At 34.2% G+C, this 22,572-nt stretch overlaps 5 protein-coding genes across 5 annotated transcripts; 1 reads left to right on the forward strand and 4 right to left on the reverse strand.

Moving 5' to 3' along the window:
- Positions 1–5,257: 5,257 nt before the first annotated feature.
- CGCS363_v007904 (uncharacterized protein) lies at positions 5,258–11,893 on the reverse strand (the record flags this gene model as incomplete). Its single annotated transcript, XM_036639753.1, has 4 exons — positions 5,258–5,265; positions 8,106–8,113; positions 10,963–11,009; positions 11,063–11,893. 4 exons carry the CDS (start codon positions 11,891–11,893, stop codon positions 5,258–5,260), a joined length of 894 nt encoding a protein of 297 aa, XP_036494685.1.
- A 685-nt stretch (positions 11,894–12,578) lies between these two features.
- Positions 12,579–13,505, reverse strand: CGCS363_v007905 (uncharacterized protein; the record flags this gene model as incomplete). The annotated part of the gene is made up of 1 exon (XM_036639754.1): positions 12,579–13,505. The coding sequence occupies one exon, from the start codon at positions 13,503–13,505 to the stop codon at positions 12,579–12,581; it is 927 nt and encodes a 308-aa protein (XP_036494686.1).
- Positions 13,506–14,266: 761 nt separating this feature from the next.
- Positions 14,267–15,857, reverse strand: sorD-6 (FAD-linked oxidoreductase sorD; the record flags this gene model as incomplete). The annotated part of the gene is made up of 3 exons (XM_036639755.1): positions 14,267–14,748; positions 14,799–15,337; positions 15,388–15,857. The coding sequence occupies 3 exons, from the start codon at positions 15,855–15,857 to the stop codon at positions 14,267–14,269; spliced, it is 1,491 nt and encodes a 496-aa protein (XP_036494683.1).
- A 1,063-nt stretch (positions 15,858–16,920) lies between these two features.
- Positions 16,921–18,137, forward strand: CGCS363_v007907 (putative 6-phosphogluconolactonase; the record flags this gene model as incomplete). Its single annotated transcript, XM_036639756.1, has 2 exons — positions 16,921–17,285; positions 17,348–18,137. 2 exons carry the CDS (start codon positions 16,921–16,923, stop codon positions 18,135–18,137), a joined length of 1,155 nt encoding a protein of 384 aa, XP_036494684.1.
- A 296-nt stretch (positions 18,138–18,433) lies between these two features.
- CGCS363_v007908 (FAD-linked oxidoreductase ZEB1) lies at positions 18,434–20,578 on the reverse strand (the record flags this gene model as incomplete). The annotated part of the gene is made up of 4 exons (XM_036639757.1): positions 18,434–18,607; positions 18,672–19,577; positions 19,645–20,050; positions 20,127–20,578. 4 exons carry the CDS (start codon positions 20,576–20,578, stop codon positions 18,434–18,436), a joined length of 1,938 nt encoding a protein of 645 aa, XP_036494676.1.
- Positions 20,579–22,572: the final 1,994 nt, after the last annotated feature.

The following is a 22,572-nucleotide window of genomic DNA, read 5'->3' on the forward strand; positions in this document are numbered from 1 at the left end:
TTAGGAAGTTAAACTTTTAGTAGAACTTAAGAAAAGTAAATTTTATACTTAAAAAATAGAATATCTTAGATTTACTATTACTTTTAGAAAAGTTTAAATATTAGAGAATAAGATTAAAACTATTAAAGAATAATTAGAACTTAAGAACTTTAAAGAAGTTTAAAGATTTTTAAGTTTTATTAATTTTTATTAAAAATTTATTAAGAGCTATAGTAAGATTAATATAGCCCTTATTAACCTTAGCTATAAAGATATTTTTTTTATATAAGAGAAATCTTAATAAATAGCTTTTTAAAAAATTAAGGACTTTATTAATAATAAACTAATTTTAATAATATTAAACCTTATTAAGTAGTTTAAAATAGAATTAAACTTTTTAGATTATACTTTTAAAGTATAGTTATTATAATAAAACTTAAAAAGAAAGCTATATTTATATACCTTTTTCTCTTAGAAACTCTATAAACTTAAGCTTAACTATTAAATTTATAATAAAGAACTTATAGTAATAATTAAAGTTTTTAAAGAATAGAGACCTAAACTCTTAAAAATAGTTTATAAAGTATTTATATACTTAAACTATAAGAACTTTTTATATTTTACTACTTCTAAAATATTAAATAAATAATAAGTTAAATAGTTAGAATTCTTTTTTAAATTTAACTTCTAAATTAATTATTAAAAAAGATTAAATAACAGTAGAGCTAATATTTTTAGCTAATAACTAGATTATAATATCTTAATATTTAAAGAAATTTAAGTAATTCTTAAAAGAAATAATAATAAAGACTTAATATTAATAACTAAACTCTTAATAATAGCTAGATAATCTAAGATTAGTCTACTTAGTAAACTAAATAATAAAGTAATTATAGAGTTTTATACTTAATTTATATATAATTACTAAGGAATTATAAAAACTTAGAAATAACTATAATAGTAATATAGAGAAAAGGTTACTAGAGAATATATAATAAAAATAATTAAGAATTATAAAGTTTACTTTAAAAATAAACTTACTTAATATTAACTTTATAATATATTATAACTTTTATTTATATTATAAACTACTTAGTAATCTATATTACTTAACTTTATTATTAAACTACTAAAGTTTTAAGAACTCCTTATAAGAGTATATTATAATAGTATTCTTATTATTATAAATTAACTTATAAAGTATACTTACTTTATTTTATATAAAGAATTAAGTAATACTAAAGAATATACCTATATATTTCTTAAATATATTATTATTAATTATAGAACACTTAAGGAAATTATATTAAATAGAGATAAAATATTTACTTCTAAATTCTAGAAGTTAATTATATTATAACTTAGTATTAAGTAAGTAATATTTATTATATTTTACTTATAAACTAATAAATAAATAGAATAAATTAATTAAATTTTTAAAATATATCTCTATATTTATATTAATTATAACTAAGATAATTAAGTTATATTACTACTAATAGCTTAATTTACTTATAATAGTATAATTAGAGAAAGTATTAAAAAATCCTCTTTCTATTTTAACTATAAATTTAAACCTACTATTTATAGAGAATTATAACTAAGCTTAATAGTAGTTAAAGCTATTACTTCTATATAATAAATTAAAGATATTTAAAAAAATATATATAAAAAACTTAAATTTATATAAAAAATAATAAAATTTAGTAATAAATAAAAGATTAAAGGATTAACCTTAAAAGAGGGAAATAGCACCTACTTTATATAGTGAAATATTAAAATAAAATAACTAAATAATAAACTTAATTATAAAAGACTTAGATTTTTTAAAATTTTATAAGTAATTTTATTAGTTAACTATAAACTTAAACTCCTAGAAATTATAAAGTATTACTTAGTATTTTATATCTTACTTCTTAAATTAATACTATATAGATTATAAATAAATAATATTATTATTATAGAAGATAATAAATTAGAATATAAAGTTAAATAAATTATTAATTATCTTAAAGAACTAAAAAGATATTAATATCTTATTAAATAGAAAGGATATAAATATAAAGATAATATATAGAAACTAACTAAAAATATTACTAATATAATAGAAGAATTTATAATTTATTAATAATAATATTAAGAATAAGAAGTTATATTAATATTTATTATATTAGTCTAAAAGAATACTAAATATAAATAAATTAAATACCTATATTACTTTACTAAACTACTTATTAAAGTAAATTAACTATAATAAGGAAAACTATTTATTTATTTAGGAATATCTAAAGTTAGTTAAGAAACTTTAGAAGAATTTATATTTAGAAAGATACCTAAATTAACTACTTTAATACTTAAAAAAAACTAATTTAACTTATTTTAAGTACTTTATAGTAATAAATCCTCTATTATTTAAAACTTCTAAACTTTTAAAATATACTTTTTAGTTTTTTATTTATTTATAAACTATATTCCTTAATAAATTAGATCTAAATTATACTTTTTTAAGAACTTTTTCTATCTCTAAAAATAAAATAAATAACTTAGAGTAATAGTAAGCTAAGTTTATAGTATTTTTAATACCTCTTTAGCTTCTTCCTCTTTTTATTTTACTTTTTTTTATTTATTAAAATAATTATTTATTATTATAATAAATTAGTAATATTAAGAAAAACTAAAGTACTAAAATATTTATAAGTATTTACTATATTATTATTATTATAATTTAAGAAACTTTACTTTATATACTTACTATAATACTTTAAGTTAGTGAGATCTATTTTATATACTTAGTTATACTAAAAATAAGAGGAATAAAGTATTATATTATAACTATAATAATTAATTAGAGTACTAAGAGCTTTATAGTTATATTAAATCTAAATATAATAAGTTTTATAAAAATCTAATTTCTAAATATAACTTAATATAGTATTAGTATTATAAGTAAATTAAGAAGTATAATTAATAAGACCTTAATTTAAGACTAATAACCTACTTATATTAAGTCTTAAGAATAAGACTTTTAGAGAGGGGACTTAATATTATAACTTATTATATATAGATAATAGTTAACTAACTTACTTAGGTATTAAGTAGCTAAGATAGGATATTTATACTACTAAATTATAGGAATAATAGGGATTTATTTAGGGATAGAAGAACTATAGTATAAGTTATATAATAATAAGATAATAATTATATTAGATTAATATAATCTAATATAATTTAGGGGCTAAATAATTATTTTAGATCAGAATAATTTAGAATAACTTAAAGTATAAAGGAATATATTTAGAATTAGACTTATATATAGTATAACTTTAAGCTTAGCTTATAGTTAGACTTTTATAGCTTTTTAGTAATTAACTTAATATTTATCCTTAAAATACTCTTAGCTTACTTTTACTATAAATTACTTATTAAGCTTAAGACTAATTACTTTAGTCTCTAAAAACCTAATTTACTATAGCTTATAACCTTTAACTTAGACTATAACCTAGTGTACTATTAGAATATATTAATCCCTAGCTTCTATTAGCAGACCTTATTATTAGAAAGCTAACTATAATAGGTAAGGAGCGTTATTAATAATAAGAATAAATAGTAAAGCGCTTATATATATAAATATACACTTTTTTTACTTTAGGCTAAATAGAAGGGATTTTATTTTAATCTTATTAGTATAGTGATTTAAAGGGTTACCTAATTATAGTAGTATTACTATATTAGTAGTAATATATATAGTAAAGGTCTTTATTAGGACCTTAGAATAAATCTATAAAAGTATATAAAGATTACTATAAAATAGAATATAAATATAAGATTTAAAGTTTAGAATATTAATACTATTTACAATATTAAAGTCTTACTTTATAAATAAACTAACGTTAAGGTATAATACTAGCTAAGCGTTTATTTATAGTTTAGTAGTTACTATATATCTATTTAGTAACTAACTATAAATAAGTATTAAGAAAGTAACTTATATAATAGTTTTTATACTTCTTACTCTTTATAACTTAAATACTTTAAGTTACTTAGTAATAATATAAAATTAATAGAGATAAGCTTTACTAATTATAAACCTATTTATACTAATATCTATATAAATTATAATTAGTAGTTTATCTTAAAAACCTTAGATAATAATCTTAGTATAAGTATACTTATAAGATTAGGTATTATTATAATATTAAGGCTTAATAGGACTAATAATAGTAATATTTAGCTATAGTAATAAGAGAATTTAATATAAGAAGATATTATTAAAATCTAAGTATAGCTTTATATTATATAAATAAGTATTATATATATAGATTTTAGAGTTAGTTAATATAGAATTTAAAAATAAAGTAGTATTAAAGATAAGGTATTTATTATTATAATAAAGAAGATATCTTAATATCTTTAGAGTATAATCTTTATTTATTTAGAATAAAATATTAGCTTAATCTATACTTTTAATATTATAATTATTTTTATCTTTATTATCTATACTAATAACTAAGTCCTTATTATAAGCTTCTAAAGTGTTAATAGCTTTATAGTACTAAATATAATTATAATTATTATTATAAAATAAGTTATTATTATTAGTATTATTAACTTATTACTTAAGTTTAGAGGTAGTATATATAGAGGGATATCCTAGCACTTTTAGATATTAACTATATTAATTATAATAATCTAGTTAATATCTATATTTAAATTATACCTAAGGCTTCTTAAGTTATACTAACTTATTATAGGTTAATAGTAATATAACTAAGATATTTATAGTAGTTCTTATATTTTTAACTAATATTAGACTAAAGACCTTAAACTCTTTTAGTTTTAAATAATAAGGATAATAACTTAAAGAGGACTTAGGTGTTATTCTTAATATTAAATATAAAGATATTATCCTTATATATTTACTTTTAGTAGTTAATAATAAAAGGTTATACTATAATCTTTTAGTAACTATTTTATACTAGCTTAGTATTATACTTTATAAACTAGTTATAAATTTATTATAGTTAGTTAATCTATTAAGCTTTAGAATATTTATAATAAGCTTAGCGTCTATTTTATTATATATTATAAATAATATCTTTATTTTAAACTTTTTTATATTATAGTAAAGTTAAGCTACCTTAGTTATTTAGTAGTAAATATTATAATAGTTATAAATATCTCCTAAAGTATATTATTCCTTAGATAACTACGTTTTAGTAAGTTTATATAGAAGGTGAAATTTTCTAAGTAATAATTCCTTCTATTATTTAATTCTAATTTAAAGGTCTCTTAAGGCTAACTTTTCTTTAATTATTAAGTTAGTATAATACTAATCTAATATATAATAAAGTAATATCTAGTAGAGGTTTAAAGCTACTATAGCTAAGTTATTATTATTAGATTTAATATAACTATTAATAGTGTTAATAAAGTGATATATATTTTAATAAACTATTTTAGAACTTTTATTAATATAGATATTATTAACTTTATTATTATATAGGAGTAAATTAAATAAACTAATTATATTTATCTTAAAATATAAAAGTAAATATTTTATATTATTTATAAGAGAGCTAGATAATATATAGATAATATAATCTCTATCTAAAATAATAAGTATAAATAGAAAGTTATAATTAATAAATATTCTATTATTAAACTATTTTAGTTTAATAAGCTTTTATTAAGCTTTAGAAGAGTAGTAGTTTAGTTAGTTTTTATTACTTCCTCTTTTACTATAATCTTTATCTTTATAGTTCTTCTTATTATTAGGATTACTTTTATTATTATTATTATTTAGATCTCTTTATAGAGTAGAAACTTATTTTATATCCTTAGTTTATTTTTAGATATTATTATTAAATATAAGCTTTTTTCTTTTTAGTATAGTTAATAAAGTAAGCTAAAGTTTAGGATAGATAAGCTAAAACTATCCTTAACTATAATAACTTTATATATTACTAAGTTTTAATATATTACTTTAGCTTTAGTTAGAAAGAAGTTTAGTTATATAATAGATAGTATCTACTATTATAATAGTTAATTATTCTAATAATATAATTAAAGTTTTAGTAATTAAGTTAAGCGTTAATAGTTAATTACTTAGTGTTTTTAACTTTAGAGGTAGGGATCTTAAAATACTTAAGAATCTTTATCTAAAGTTAATATATTCTTCTAAAATTAATAGAACTACTATTAATTCTTAATCTTAAGATAGAATATTAACTAAATATTAAAGTTATAAGCTTTTTAGTTTCTCTATATAGCTAGTATTTAAGGTTTTATAACTTCCTATCTTTCTATTATTACTAAAAAGTAAAGTAAAGTTAAGTTTTTATCTTAAGGCGTTTTTAATTTTAATATATTTTATATAATATAGTATATTAAGATAATACTATTATTTAACTAAGTTAATAAATATATTAGGATTATCTCTTTAAGTCTTTAATATTTAGCTTATAAGTTTTATAATATTAATATAAGCTTCTCTTTTTAGGTTTATAGTTTAGATTTATTTATAGTAGTTTATTATATAGCGTTTAAATCCCTTATAAACTATAGCTAAAATTATAGTTTATATACTAAAGTTAAATAGTAAATATTTAGTTAGAATAAGCGTTTTATAAAACTTCTCTAAGTAGTTTTTATAAGTAGCTTAGAAGTTAGTAATTATTATATAGCTAATAAGCTTAAGTAATTTAGTTTTAAAGTTTTCTACTACTTTAAGATTAGTTAATATTATCTAAGGTATAATAGTAAGGTTTTATATCTCTTTAGGATATTCTTAGTTAGAGGAAGAGTTTAATATGATATTATTATTATTTAAGCTTTATAGGATTAGCTATATACTAGAACTTAATTATTAAACTTAATAAGGTTAACTATTAATATAAAATTAGCTATTTTCCTTAATTTAAAAGAGGTAAGTAACTATTAAAGTTATACTACTAATTAATATATATTATATTAATAATATAGTTATAGTAATATATATATTAAGAAGGTTAACTACGTTTAAGGCCTTAGGCGTGTTAAATACTTTAAAGGCTTTAAGGGCTTTTGCTATATTTAACGCACTAACTACGTTAATTATGTTGAGTATAGTTAGGGCGCCTATTACGCTAAAGGTAGTAAACGCCTTCACTATGTTATATATTAACTACCTTCTTTATTACTAACTTCTTTTTATTCTTAAAGAAGTTTATTTTCTTATTCTTATTTATTATTACTTTCTAAATCTTAAGCTTCTTCTAAGTATAAATTACTTAATTATTCTTATTATTAATTTTATTTAGTAGAATAATAATAATAATAAGATTTAGTATTTATAGTATAAAGCTAAAATTTAATTTTATATATTATTATTAATAATTTATTATTATATTTATAAGTCTTTAGTTTAATTTCTTCTTTTAGCTATAAATTATTAAATTTAACTAAAAGAAGCTCTCTTTTATCTTCTTTAAATACTATATTTTTTACTTACTAAATATTATTAATCCTTTTAATAAAAATATAGAAAATATTACTATAGAAGCTATTATATTTTATAAATCTTCTAAGTTTAGCTTTAAACTTTATTTTCTACTCCTTTATATATAAATAGCTATTTAAGTAAATATAAATATAAGTTTAATAGTTTTAGTAGTAAAAGTAGTATATATATAGTTTTCTTATAGTAAGAGATATATTAAAAGTATTTATTAATTTCTTATAAGGATTAATATTACTCTTATTATTAAATAGTAGATTTCTAACTTTTATAAAAGTTTTTATTAACTAAAGCTAAAAAGACTTAAAAAAGCTAGTTTTTATATATATTACTTATATTTTTTATTATATAGCTTTACTAAAGCTTTTTACCCCCTTATTCTACTAATAAAAATAAAAAGCTATTATTTTAAAATAAAAACCTTATTCTTAAATAAAAAGTTTTATTATTTTAAGAAAAGCTATATTATTATCTATAATAACTTTAGAAAAGTAAATAATACTATTTATTACTATAATCTTCTTTAGAAACTAACTTTATAACTAAATAGCTATTTCTTTCTTTAATTTAAATACTTAAAACTATTTATAAATTAAGAAAACCTTTATAATATAGAGATTATAAATAATACTTCTAAAACTTTATAGTATTAGTTTTAAGAAATTAATCTAAAGCTTTTAAAAAGCTTAAATTAGTAGTTTTTATTATCTATTACTAAGCTTTTATATTAACTTTACTATAAAGTAAATATAATACTTATATTTTATAAAAAGTACTCTAAAGAAGTTTATATTAATATTTTTTATAATAGTAATAATTATTTCTCTAAATAAATACTTTAAATAAATATAAAAAGTTTAATAATTTAGCTTAAAAAAACTAAATTTATTACTCTAATTAGAAAGATAAATCTAAAACTAAGAGATTTATATATTTTATTTAAAATTAGTAATAGTTTTAGATATATCTTTATAAATTAAAATATTATCTAAACTATTAAAATAGATACTTATTTTCTAAAGAAGATTAATATTAATAATTTATATTATATTATAAAGTTTATAAAAAATATTATATAGTTAGAAAGTAATCTTTTTACTACTTAGTTTAATAGTAATAACTTTAGTTATACTAATAGCTTAGCTAATTTAATCCTTTTTATTTATATAGTTTATAGTTAATTTTTAAAAAAAATCTTAAAAATCTTTAAAAATAGAGAGATTATTAAGGATATACTTATTAGTATTAATATTTAGTATAAAGGAGTTTATCCTCTTAATAGAGATTATAAATATAATATATTAATATAGTTATACTTCTTAGTTATTATTTTCTTTTTTATTAGCTTTTTTAATAATATTATATATAAAGAAATTATTAATCTCTATTTTAGTAATTTAATTAATAGATTTATAAATAGAAAGTTTAAACTTCTTTATTAATTACTTCTTAACTCTCTATATATAGTTAACTTTATATAGATCTCTAATAAAAAATTAAAAATTAAAATATAAACTAAATATTTTAAAGTTATTTACTAAGAATAATAAAAAGGTTTTTTTTTAAGCTTAAGCTATTAAGGTATCTATATAAGTTTTAGATTATTAGTTAATATCTTATTTAATATTAAAGTTTTTAAAGATATTATTTTAAGTTTAACCTTCTAAAGTAAATATTAAAATAAATACCTAAGTTATTAATTACTAAATCTATAGTTTATTAATATATTTAAACTTATTATATAAAGAAGTATAATACTTATAGTACTTAAAAGAGTATTTATTATACTTATTAAGTTATAAAGTTATCTTTTTATAATAATAGCTATATATTTTATATTTATAAAAGTTCTTAAAATACTTAATATTATATAAAATATAAGGATTTTATATTTTAATATTTTTAAACTTAAATATTTAAGTTTACTTCTTTATAGTAAACATCTTCTTATTTAATAGAACTTTAATATTTTAAGAAGTTTATTTATATTATTCCTTTTTACTTAAGCTTTTAAGCTTTTATAAGAAGTTATTATAGCTTTAAATCTCTATAATAAAGTTATTCTCTATAAAGTTTACTTTAACTTAATTGAAATATTTAAAACTTTAAATAGGTTTATAAATAAAAACTATAATTAATAAGTTTATATTAAAACTATTTAGTTTATTAAAAATTAAATAAACATCTTATATAAAATCCTTAGTATTATTATAGTTAACTCTAATTATTCTATTCTAATTATTATAGATTTTATTTATAGCTAGTTTATTAAACTTCTAAGTATATTCTTTAGTTTTAATAAAAATATAGAAAGCTAAAACTATAATAAAAAGACTATTATTAATTATTTCTTCTAAGAAATTATATTAAATTTTCTCTATAAATAATTATTTAATAAATATAAAATTTATAAATATTAAATTACTTAAAAAGCTTAAATCTTTAATTATTACTATTTTATTTTCTTTAAAAACTATATCTTTATTATATCTATTTAATATTCTTTTATTTATTAAGTAGAAGAATAATTTTATTATTTTAAAAATATTTTTAAAATTAATCTCTTATAGTTTAAAGTTTATAGCTTTAGTTAGTTTAAAAATAATATTATATACTAAACTTCTTAGATTTAATCCCTTATTAACTATTTTCTATATAGCTATTTTAACTATAAAGTTTATTATAAAAAAAGAGAGAAAACTAAACTAAAATAATCCCCTTTTAATAAAGCTAAAAAAAAAAAATTAGATTATTAATTAAAAATATATTAATTTATTTAATTAATTTAATAGTTTAAAAAAAGTTTAAATAATAATTATATATAATTATTAAATAGTTATTAAATAGTTATTACTATATAACTATAATAAATATTAAATAATTATTAACTTTAATAGTTTAAGAACTAAAGAGATTTTATAAATAGGGGATATATATTATAATAACTATAATTTCTACTTAGAAGTATTACTTTTAGTAGTTTAATAATTTATTAATTACTTTTTAGTAATTATTAAACTATAAAGTTAGAATCTTAATAACTACTTAAGAGTAACTTTACTATTTAGTAAATAGATTTAAATATTTAGAAAACTTATAACTTATATAAAGTAACTTAATTAATTTAGCTATAAGTACTAAATATAACTAGCTATAAAGTAGTATAGCTAATCCTTTATGTAAAAGTGGGATTTAGGCTGGGATTTAGGCCTCAGGCTTAGGCCTGGCCGACTACCGTCTCGCATCTCTTGATGCCCGGCTCGCAGCTGGTGCTAGCTGACAGTCTGGTCTGTTGAAGCGCCATTCACGTTTAGCGCCCGTCTCCATCAACTCAAGGCCAACCTTTGAGCATCATTACGAAATTTCAATAACACGAACCAGATCTCTTCGGAGACCGTTTCTTATATCTCGCTAGACCAGGCACTGGCATGAAGCGTTTTGTGTCATTGTAACTACCGGGCTATATTACAACCATTCTTACAGCTCACAAAACGGTCTCTGCCTTGACCGTTGCGGTAAGACGAGCTTGATCAAACTATCTTCAAGTCAGCAAGTGCATTTTCGAGTTTGGTTGATGGTGGGTCTTACCTCAATGTTCTTCCTCATGTCCCAGATAACAACCTCTCTTGAGAAAAGCATGAAAGACTGATTCTCGTCAAGCTGAAGCTTGGCATTGTCGAGTTGCGTTTGGGCAGTGCGCACAGCCGAGATCGAAGAGTCGCTTTCGCCCAGCCACAACTTGATAACCGCGTTGATGGTAGGCATTGTTTGGCCGCCAAAGTAAGGTCTGAGATCCCCTCCAGGGACTGGAACATGAACGCTCGCGTTATAGACGGTGCCAGCCGGGATTGCTTTTACGAGCGTATCGGCAAGGGTGTTCGCGAAGGTCTCGTTGGAAGTTGCATCCTTCGTAGCAATCGCCCAGAACCAAGCTACGAGGGGCGGCTTATTATCGGCAGGCTTCGCGCCGGCGGGAAGGCCAGTCAGAAAGGTCTCGGTGGCCAGCATTGACATCGCCGTTGGCATGTCGTTGAAGTTGACGCCGTCGGGTCCGATTACGGTCTCGGTGTAGTTCGTCGGCGGAGGGGAGGTAAAGCTGTCGGCGGCGCTGCTATAGAGTTCGTTCACGTCATCACGTCCGACGTAGATCTGGTTAGCGACGGTGTTGTTCGCGCCAAAGACTCCGTCAAAGACATGGTTCTGGGTGTACGCGATGGGCCACGCGTTGTCATGGGGCGCGTTCCAAGACTTTTGGCCGTGGACCAAGGTGTGGTACTCGAGATACTCTTTGTGTGTCAAACCGGATCGACGTCGAATGACCGCAAGCTGTTTGGGGAAGGAGGTGCTTTGCTGACAGGCACATAGCACCAAGTTGCTGGCTAACGCGAGCAGAAGCCCAAAAACCCGAAGTTGAAGCATTTTGGCGCGATCGGATCTAGTGTTTGGTAACTCTAGAACAACAGCGGTCGATCATGCAGATCATTGAGGTTGCAGCCTATTATACATCTCGCAAGGCTTTCAGCCAATTCAAAAATGCCTCCCTACGGCCCCTTTCGGCCTTCAACGGGGCCGAATGCCGGTGGGGGGCCGGGGTGTTGACACCGAGCAATTCACATTGACAAGAAAACATGACTCTATTTCGACTATAAATCGCAAAAGCCCCTCTTGATACTACTAGGTTTGATTGAAGGACATGTATTGCCCAATGAGATCCTGTTGTTATGATACGATGGAATGCCTGATGGGCCTGCCGAGATCCGGAAAGTGGGCGTGTGGCAGAACCCAAGCCAACTTTGAACTTTATCCGCGATCTTGGCCTATCACAGGTCTTCCTTCGGAGCAAAAACTGGTACGCAGTACTCGACTTCCTAATCCAGGTGCTGAATCAACCCGAGATATCTCGTACTCGGTGAAATGTTGCCTATCTCGATACTCCCGGCTATTTAGTGGAGGATTACTGAACATACAAATAGCAGCAATGACCCGAGATCACAAAACAAATGTGAAGCAAGCAGGAACCTGCAGGGGAGTCTTTTAAGAAAGTAAACATTATATCATTGATTTGGGTATATGGTAACAGATCTGAATCATAGGGGCGTCGAGCCTAAGACAACAACGTCACATCACCAACCACGGGCCTGTGGTCGCTGATGAGCATGCCGTCAACGTTGTTGTCGTAAATCTCGTACTTCTGGACCGAGTACTTCTTTGCGTCCTTGGGTCCAAGCCAGATGAAGTCGATGCGACTGCCCTGGTTGCTGGTGTCGAAGGTCGTGTAAGTGAGCTGGTTGGTCCCAGCGCGCTGGTCCGGGGTGGCCATGTTGTACAGCTCCTCCATGTATCCGGTGGCGGTAAGGGTCTTGTAAGCATCGCCGTTGGGGTCGGAGTTGAAATCGCCGGCCAGAGAGACACCGAGAGGTCCGTAAGTGGTCTGAACAGCCTGGATCTTGGACACCACCACCTTGATACCCTCGGAACGGGCTTCGCTGCTGACATTGTCCAGGTGGGTGTTGGCATGAATGAACTTCTTCCCGGTCGCGATGTGCTCAAAGACGGCAATAGTGACGATGCGTCGGCTTCCGGCACCCCATCCGTACGAGACCTGGTCCGGGGTGGGGGACAACCACTTCACTTCGCTGTAGACCAGCTTCAAGGGGTCGGAGCGGTAGAAGATCGGGCTGTACTCGCCGGACTTCTTTCCGTCGTCTCGGCCGACGCCAACGTGGGCCCACCCGGAGCCGAGGCCGCTCTGGATGTCGTTCAGCTGGTTATCGAGGACCTCCTGCAGGCCGATAACAGTCACGGCATCGGTCGGCGCTGCGGACGCGGCGTTTTTGAGGGCGTCGATGACATGCGGTTGGCGGCAGCGGGATTTCCAGATAGGGCAGAGGAGATCCCACCACGGCTTCTCGCCAGATTCGCGGGAGCCGGCGTCGTAGCGGATGTTGAAGGAGACGACGCGGATGGAGAGGCCCTGAGCGATCGCCGCTTCCGCCAGGAGGAGCGGGGCCAGGATGGACTTGAGCTGCATTATGACGATGACCAGGAGCGACTTATTAGATTCGAAAACGACAGACCCGGTGGTGAGCACACACAATCACAAACGCCACATTGGTTGCCAGCTCCTCCTATTTATGCGGGCGACGAGAAAGACCGCATCACCCTGATGAACTGCCTCATCACAATCGCCAAAGGGAACGCCGAGGACCCTTCAGCCCAATGAGGCAGTTGAGGAAATAAGGTGACCGGGATCCCCTCCTGATGTCGACAAGCTGCGGGGTTTTAGCCCCCCTCACGACCACTGAAGCGGCACGTGGGTAGCGATGACAGCCACATTGGCAACCATGGCACGGATATGTTATGCGGATGGGGTTGACAAGGCCGCATTGAGTCGTTTTCATCGCGAAAAATGGATTGTGGCCCCGGGCATTCCCGGTAGTTGTGACGAAACGTAGGCCCTGGCTGGCGATGATTGGCTGGGCAAATAGACTTAATACAGAGTTTATGAAGTGCCCCAGCCACTGCGGCTTTTGCGACCAGCCAGGCGGAGTTGGGGGCCGAGTCAGTGAGCTCTTTTTTTGGGAATGCTGTTGGTCAAAGATTGGATGAACCAATATGACGACTCACGAGGATGGAGATTAGTTTGACGAGATGGCGACATTTCTGGCGGGAAGTGGGAGAATGATGAATGTTCGTCTAGCAGTCATTTCAATTTCATCATGCGTTGCTACATCTTCTACAAGACCTTAGATTGAGAGCTCCCAGTGGTCAAGGAATTGTTGTTTGACGGAGTCAGTGCTCAATAGGAGTTGCTGGTCGCACGCTCTGTGGGAAGTAGAAGACTTCGGTCGGATCAACAGCCGCCTTGATCTCCTGCAATCTGGCCAGGTTGTCGCCCCAGTATTTCGTTTGCGCCTCACCCTGCCCCATGTTTGGATCGGGATAGTTGAAGTACATGCCATGTTCCCCTGGCTCCATGCCAAGAGTGGTGTTCGCTCTAAAGCCCTGGAGAAACGAGAAGCCATCTTCAGGGTATGTCGCCGACAAATCAACTCGGTCATAGAACTGATACAGCAGCAACTTATCGCGATGAGCGTATGCAGAAGAGTTGGCCGGAATAGCGCTGATGGCTGAATTCTTGCCTCCATGAAGGTCGACTTGCACCCACCAATCTCGCTTCAAGGCTTTGCCTGCGCCATACCAGTAATTGACGAAAGACTCAATCTGGTCGTCGGAGAGTTTGTCTGTATACAGACTGCTAGAGTAAAAGTTTTCTTGCTGGTGCGAGTTAGTCTAAGGACAATGCGTGAGGCCTAGGAGGAACTTGCCTTCTTGTATGTGTCTTTCTGATCGAGTGCTAGGCCGTTTCCGAAGTGTTGCAAGTTTCCAAACCAATCTGTGGTCTGAGATGTCGTCAACCTCCCTCCCAATTTCGTTAGCAACGGGTCTAGCAAAGCCTGCAACCCAGTTTTGTTTCCGTAGAACATCCCCTCCAGGTTGGTGAAGCGTGGAGTGATAAAAAGCCGCATGTTGAGCTCCCTCGGCATTTCTTCTTCCGCCCAATCCTGCAGCACCTTGAACCCATCGATGGACTTTTGAGAATCCCACTGCAGAACGGCGAGGAAGTTTGTGGCTTGCTGGGGCGCATCGAAGGTCTTGAAGTAGAACTCGGACACAACTCCGAGGGAACTGCCGGCTCCTTTCAGCGCCCAGAAAAGGTCCGCATTCTCAGCTTCGGAAGCGGTGACGACGCTGCTGTTTGCCAAAACAACCTTCGCTCCGACAAGCCAGTCAAGGGCAAGGCCCTTGGTATGAGAGCTCATTCCGTACCCGCCATGGAGAACATGGCCTGCACTGCCGACTCTTTTGTCATGTTAGTCGATAACCTGAACGCTTGGGCGCTAGAAACTCACCCTGGACATGTCCCATGGCTGATTGCCTTGCCACCTTGTTTGTACAGCTCGCTCGCGACGTGACCCAGACGAGATCCAGCCTGGACTGTCGCGATGCCGGTGGCGTTGTCGAGGGTGACGTTGTACATGTGGTCGAGCTCCAACATGAGGTGACCATCTTCACCACCGAAGCCGAAGTTGGCATAGCTATGGCCACCGCATTTTGGGGTCACTTTGACACCGTTGTCTCGACCACACTTTACTGCGGCTTGGATATGCTCTGTAGTGAGGGGAACGGCGATGGAAACGGGAACGTATGGTATCCTGACGTTGAACGGAGATCCATCTGCTTCCCACTGAGAGCTGCCTTTCTCGTTGTATGGGACGCTGGCTGCGGACAGGCAATCGTCAATCACTGCCTTTCTGTTCAACGGCGATGCGACGACGAGTGATACAGCAGTCAATAGACCGAGAATCTTTGTTGAAACCATGGTGCCAGCTTATGTGATGCCGGGGTAACACTCGACTCCAGACCGTGAGAAGTCGTCATGACTTTTAAATCGATTGCTGCCAAAGTGAAGTTAAGCGCCGCAATCGAAGAGACGAGATTCCTCTGCCACTCTGTTAAGAAAAGCTTTCCTTGGAATGAGATTATCACCTCATTACAAGGCTTGGCCTTTCCATCACACGAAGACCGACCCATTTTCATTTACGTTGGCAGCCCAAAGTGGATGTTCCGCGTCCGTATTCGGCGTCGGAGGATGGTTTTCAACGGTTTCTGAGCTCTCCTGAACACAATTTTGAACCATGTTGCATACCAAATGGTGAGGCTTATCTGTGATAATGCAAAGTTGGGCTGACAGAATCTCCTGCTAATGGGTGTCTGTCAGGCAGATTTTCATTGACTTCATCTACGGCCATCGCCACTCAATCAGAATTCCTATCAGCCTGATTCCTGTGCAGGTAGCTGAACCATAGAAAGAGAACTACGGACGGAAGGAAATGGTGTAAAGACGGTAAACAAGCCAACGGAAAGAAATTAGACCAACAGTTGTAAGAAGGCCTCGTAGATCAGCATTATGTATGGCGTCCGCACAGTGGCTCGGAAAACCTCCCTTCGCAGAGGACGTCCGGAATGTTACACAACTAACCACAGAGATGGCCATGTACTCGGAATAAACTAGCCACCTCAATATTGCCGAGACTTGAAATCCACCGAGATCTGCAATTAGCCGCGAACCGGTTTCACGGGACGGCACCTTATCAATCCCCATATTACCTCTGGTTCCGTAGAATTACTCTTTCGGGGAACTCGGAAGATGCGCTAGCCCAGACCACGGTTCTCCTGAAGTAAGGGCTGAAAACACCATGTTTGAGATTGATCACTGATCACACAAAAGTCCCACGGCGAAAAAGAAAGTTGATAATCATGGGCCGGAAGGAGCGCTTCAGTACCGCCTGGTCACAAGGCATATAATCAGACCATCTGATAAAGTTCTTCTGGTCTGACCGTTTCCTCAAACGCTTGAGGAAACCGGGACCATCGCCTCCATGATGAAGATCCGCATTCTATCGGCGCTGTGTGCGGCCTTCTCCTCCGGCGAGGCAGCCACCTTGCTCGCATCACACTACAGCGGCCAGATCTACACCCTCGAGCTGTCGCCCGCGAACCAGCTCTCAATCGTCAAGTCCGTCAGCTCGGGCAACCGCATGCCGGCGTGGCTCGACCTTGACTCTGCCACAAAGACGCTCTACGTTCCAGACGAAACTCAGTTCGGCCAGCCGCTGCTCAAAAGCTACTCCGTCGGTGATGATGGCACAGTAACTCCGAAGGGCCAGGTCCAGACGGCCGGCGGCGAGCTTCACAGCACCATCTACGGAGGAGGAGCAGGAGGAGGATTCGTCGCGGTGGCGCGGTAGTAAGCTTACTCGTCCACGACGATTCTTATGCTTTTGCTAACCTGAAATGACACTTTTCAAGTGATGCATCAACCATCTCTACTTATGCTCTGCCGGTGGGCAGCACAAATCAGGCGCTGCAGTCGTTGACATTCGCGATGACCCAGCCCGGCACTGTGCCGTCTCGGCAAGACAGGCCGCACCCCCATTCGGTGTTTACCGACCCGACCGGCAAATACCTACTCTCCGCCGACCTGGGCGCCGATCTGATTCGCATCTTCAGCATCAATGGCAATGGTACTCTGAAAGACTGCCCGTCTGCGCAGGCTGGTGCCGGGGATGGGCCGCGTCACGGTGCGTTCTGGACCCAGGCCAATAGCTCAGTCTTATTCACCGTCAACGAGCTGTCGAACTCGGTCACGTCCTGGTCTGTGGCGTACCCTGCCTCGGGATGTTTGACGCTGTCGAGAAAACAAACCCTTTCGACGTTTCCTCCCGGGAAAGCTGCGCCGGCGGGATCCAAGGCTGCCGAGGTGCATGTCAAGGACAATTTTGTCTACGTATCCAATAGATACGACCGTTCCTACGGCAGCCAGGAAGACTCCATGGCAACTTACTCCATCAACCCGTCCACCAGCGGAATCACATTTCTTGAGGCGACTCGTGCCTTTTCCTACTTCCCCCGCACCTTCGCAATTAACAAGGCCGGAAACCTGGTTGCAATTGGCGGACAGACAAGTGCCAACGTCGCTGTTGTGGAGAGAAACAGCACCACGGGCAAGCTGGGGCAACTTCTCGCGACCATTAAGGTTGGTAACCCGGGTACGGTGAACCAGGAAGATGGCCTGAGCGCCGTCATTTGGAACGAGTAAGGTCTGGTCGTATGTGCGAATATTTGTAGGCAGATGCGAATAGCTCGGATACCCGGCTTAAGAGCCATAGTTGTCACAGCACCCTGCAATTAGAAGTCGCATGCTAAGCGAGACGAATGCCATGTATTTTCGGACTTGACAATTTGGTTGCGTTTGAACGAATTTTGCCTCTCATGTGTGATTATCATTGTCAGATCTAAGAATCTATGCTGCCTTAAACCGGCATAGTGCGGTGGTATCTCTGCGGTCTCATCATAACAACATAGCACGCTTGCTAGCCATACAAACACACACGATTACTTCTTCTTGCACAACCTGTTCAGGTAGTCGACGACAGTCCAGTCCTCACTGCCCGGGGTAGACCAGGAAAAGAAGACGCCGTTCGGGTCCCACTTCTTCTTCGTCGCCGCCAGCGTGGGGTAAATGGGTCCCCAGAAGGCGTCTTGCCAGTTCTTCATGAATGCATAATTCTGTGTCGACGGAGTCAGCTTTGGTACTCAACCGCGAACACGAGTCAGGAGCAGAGGGTCTTACCTCGTTCACGTAGGCTAAGCCGTTGGGGGCGGCTTGCTTAAACTTCTCGGTGATTGTGTTCACCATCAAGTCGTTCAGGGCCAACTTCTGAGCCCATGTCGCGTCCAGGGCCTGAGGCAGAATAGCCATTGTGCGCATGGTTGCGCCCCTCCACTTTGGGTGGGTTGCGCTCTGCGGCGTCTTCACCGTCATTCCAGGGTCGAAGAGATGGCTAATGACGATGCCGAACTTGTCTGATGCGGGCGCCAGTGCAAGCTGGATGGCATCCGCAACAGCGGCCTGGTTGCTCTGCTGCATGTCTTGGTGGGTGAAGACCCAGCCTCCGGTGAGACCGTTCTGAGCGGCGGCCTCGGGCTCGAAGAAGTCGTGGAAAAGGGTGTAGTAGTTCGGGTATTCCTTGACACCGGTGTCGTACGGGATGCCTTCGGATTGTAGGTAAGAGAAAAGGGGCTGCATGATGGCGGTGAGCTGCGCAGCGGTCTTGTTCATGCCCATAATCGGCTGGATGTGAAGGGCGCCTCCGATGACGGGAGGATACAATTCGTAGATGGCGTATAGACCCTGGTCAACCATCTGGTTGCCGAGTTCGTGGAGCTTGTTCACTGCCTTTGTGACTTGGGTGAAGTTGGCTCCGGTGGTGGCGTTCACGTTGAGGAAGAGGGCGGCGCCGCGCGTGGTGTCGGGGTAAGTCTTCAAGGTGACTGACAAGACAACGGCGTAGTTTCCGGGGCCACCGCCCTTAAGGGCGTAGTAAAGGTCAGAGTTGCTGTTCTGGTTCGCAGTGATGAAATCTCCGGCCGCGGTGAGGACTTCAAATGAAAGGGCGTTGTCGGCGCCGAATCCGTAGAGACCACTCAGAGGGCCGTGACCACCGCCGCCCATGAAGCCTCCAGCAACGCCAACGGTCTGTTCACATCAGTCAATCAACCAATCTTCAACGAGACAGTGCCTTCTTCGACTGAAGGTAACATACCTCGCACTCGCCCGTAACCACATTCTGAGGCGGGTTCCTCGCGTGCGCCGCGTCAGAAATCTCGTAGCCCTGCACGCCGGCGCCGATGGTCATCGCAGGTCCCTTATAGTCGCCAGGGCCCGCGTAGTTGTTGACGAAAGAGATGTCCTTGAAGTTGTGGGTGTTGATGGCCAGCGAGCCGGCGCCCGCGCTCCGGCCCTCAAAGTCGTGGCCCGTGTTGCGGATCACCAGGCGCAAGTTCTTGGTTCTCGCAAAATCGACGCCGGCCTTGATGTGCATTTTGTTCCTGGCGATGATCACATACTCGGGGTAGTTGCCCAGAGTGCACGTCTTGGTGGGATCTGTCGTGAGTTCGCAGGTGTTGTTGCTGCCCCAGGTCCAGAGTTGCGATGCTGGCTGGGAGATCCTGGTAGGTCACGGTCAACACCACCACTAATTTCCTCGCCCTACCAGTACTCAACACTAGAAAAAGAGCAACTTACTGCCATCTTTCATCAGTCCACTTAGCCGTGGCTTCAGCGCATTTGCCTGCGTCGAATGTTGAAACACCGCGGTACTGGTTGTAGCAGACAGCGGCAGGCGGCACGTTCTTGATCAGGTTGCCCCCGACGGTGATGTTGAGGGCATCCCACAAGTTGGCCTTGGGCCAGCAGTCGTCCGCCGGCGAGCATTTGCACTGGTAACTCTTGCCGTTCTCCTCGTACGGCACGAGCTTGGTCGTGTAGACGGCCTTGGCAACGATTGCCAGGAACCCAAAGATTAACAAGTTCGCCAAAGAAGCGCGTCCCATGATGCTGGATTTCGAAGTCCTAGGCTCCGCTCGGTCCTCGTGTTGGTGCTGTTGTTCTCGTTGATCGAAGAATCTCTGGTTCCGAGGCGATGGCGACGGAGATAGCCCAAGAGGGTTCCGTAATATCGTGCTGATCGTGGCCATTTTGTACTAATGCTGCTCCTTCCCTGATCTTGGATCGTCGTCTTTCGTTCGGCGTACTAGTTTCCCTCGGTCTAAGGCGGCCGGCGCGTAGCAAGCCACCAACGCAAGCTCCCTCGCAGAATAGTAAGCGACTACCGACTAGTCGCATCGCCTAGGTCGCAGTGCAGCAAGAGGCTAGAATATTAAGGGCATGGAAGGGAGAGGTAGAGTTTTGACGAAGGCAAGTGAGTCTAGGTTGTCTAGGTTGACTTTTCTGACGTGGAAGAAAGAACAACTGGCGGCGTCTAGACTGGCGTTAATGTGTCAGGGGTTGCGATATGGAACTCCGAACCGCCCATCAGGAACCCCTACAGCCGCCACAAGGGCATCGGGAGGGCTTGATCTACGGCGGCGTTGGAAGGAGGGTTATTCGGGTTATCCGCGCCGGCGACGGCGAAAGGGCGGGAGAGACTAGCCAGCGGAGCCCACCCAGCACGTTGCGTAGTTCCATCGACGGCGCGCTGCGGGTTGAGATCATGCGATAACTCGGGGTTTGCTTCTCCCCTCCTCGTAGCTGAGCAAATAGCAAACACCGTGGGCAACGTGCCGAGGATAGAGGTTGGGGTAAGATTTAGCGTTGTGCGGCATACATGCAAGCCCGCAGCAAGTTGGATAGCCCGCCAATGTAGGTAAAGGTAGACAATGGAGAAGTTTGCCCCTTGCGGCAGGCTTAGGGGTTCAGGAAACTCTGTGGTTATTGCATCGCTGCGGCGGCGGCAAGCCCCAGACAGGGAGACGCGAGGGAGAAAGAGTGGAAGCCATCGCAGACAAGGGGGGGAAGCTAAGTGTCAGGAATAGTAGCTTGTGGAGCAGACAACCGCACTCATTTGCGTTTACTTTACCTAAAACCCCTATTAGTGCGCGATTTATTACCCCTTTACACTACTTTTTACTATTAATAATAACGCTACTAACGTTAATTAACACGCTTTTTAACGTAATTTAAGCTTTTTAATACTATTTAAAACGTAATATAGGTATAATATTATAATATTAGAGTAAAATAATAATAATCCTACTTTTATATAATTAGTATAGTTATTAAAACTAGTAGTATTATATAAAAGTAAGAATATCTCTTTTAAACTAAGATTTATACTAATAAAACTAGTAATATAAAAATCTTTTTTACTTATTTTAGTTCTCTAAAAAGAAGATTATAAGAGAGAGCTTATATTATATTAACTTTAATCTAACCTAAAATATATTATTTTTAATAAGATAGCTATAATAAGGAGCTTTTAGTTAACTATAAAAAAGATAGTAAAATTCTCTATTAGTTTTAAGAGAAGTAAAGCTAGCTTAATTAATAGGGGGTATAATAGTAATTAAAACTCTTAAAGTAAAGTAAATATAAAAAGAAGAAGGTTTTATATTAGTAGTAATATATATAAACTTATAATTATAGTTATTACTTAATAACTTTAGCTATAAATAAACTTTATAGATAAGTAGTATAATTTATTAGTATTAGAAGTAATAGAGGATAGTATTAGTAAAGTTAAAAAGATACTTATAAAATAGCTAGAAGTTAATAATATTAAAGTTATTACTAAACTTATAATTAAAACTTCTATTAAACTACTAATTAATCTTATTACTAAAGAGGATAACTTATTTAATAAGTATTTTTTACTACTTCTATTATAACTATTACTACTATTATTACTTTTTATAGAGGTTTAAGTCTATATAGAGATTAAGATTATTAGGAATAAAATTAAAATATAACTAAACCTTAAACTTAGAAAGTTAAATTTAAGTAACTTCTACTTAGTAGTTAACTATATTATATATAATATAATCTAAGACTTTAACTATAAGTATAAATTATAATATAGTAACTACTCCTTTAAGTTTCTCTCTACTTAAGTTTTTTTTACTTCTAAGTTAAATTATTAAATAGTATTTTTAAAAAAGATATTCTATATAAACTTAAAAAATATTAAAGTATT

This window comes from Colletotrichum siamense (assembly GCF_013390195.1).
Source record: "Colletotrichum siamense strain Cg363 chromosome Unknown KSG_Cg363_contig05, whole genome shotgun sequence".
Taxonomy (NCBI): domain Eukaryota; kingdom Fungi; phylum Ascomycota; class Sordariomycetes; order Glomerellales; family Glomerellaceae; genus Colletotrichum; species Colletotrichum siamense.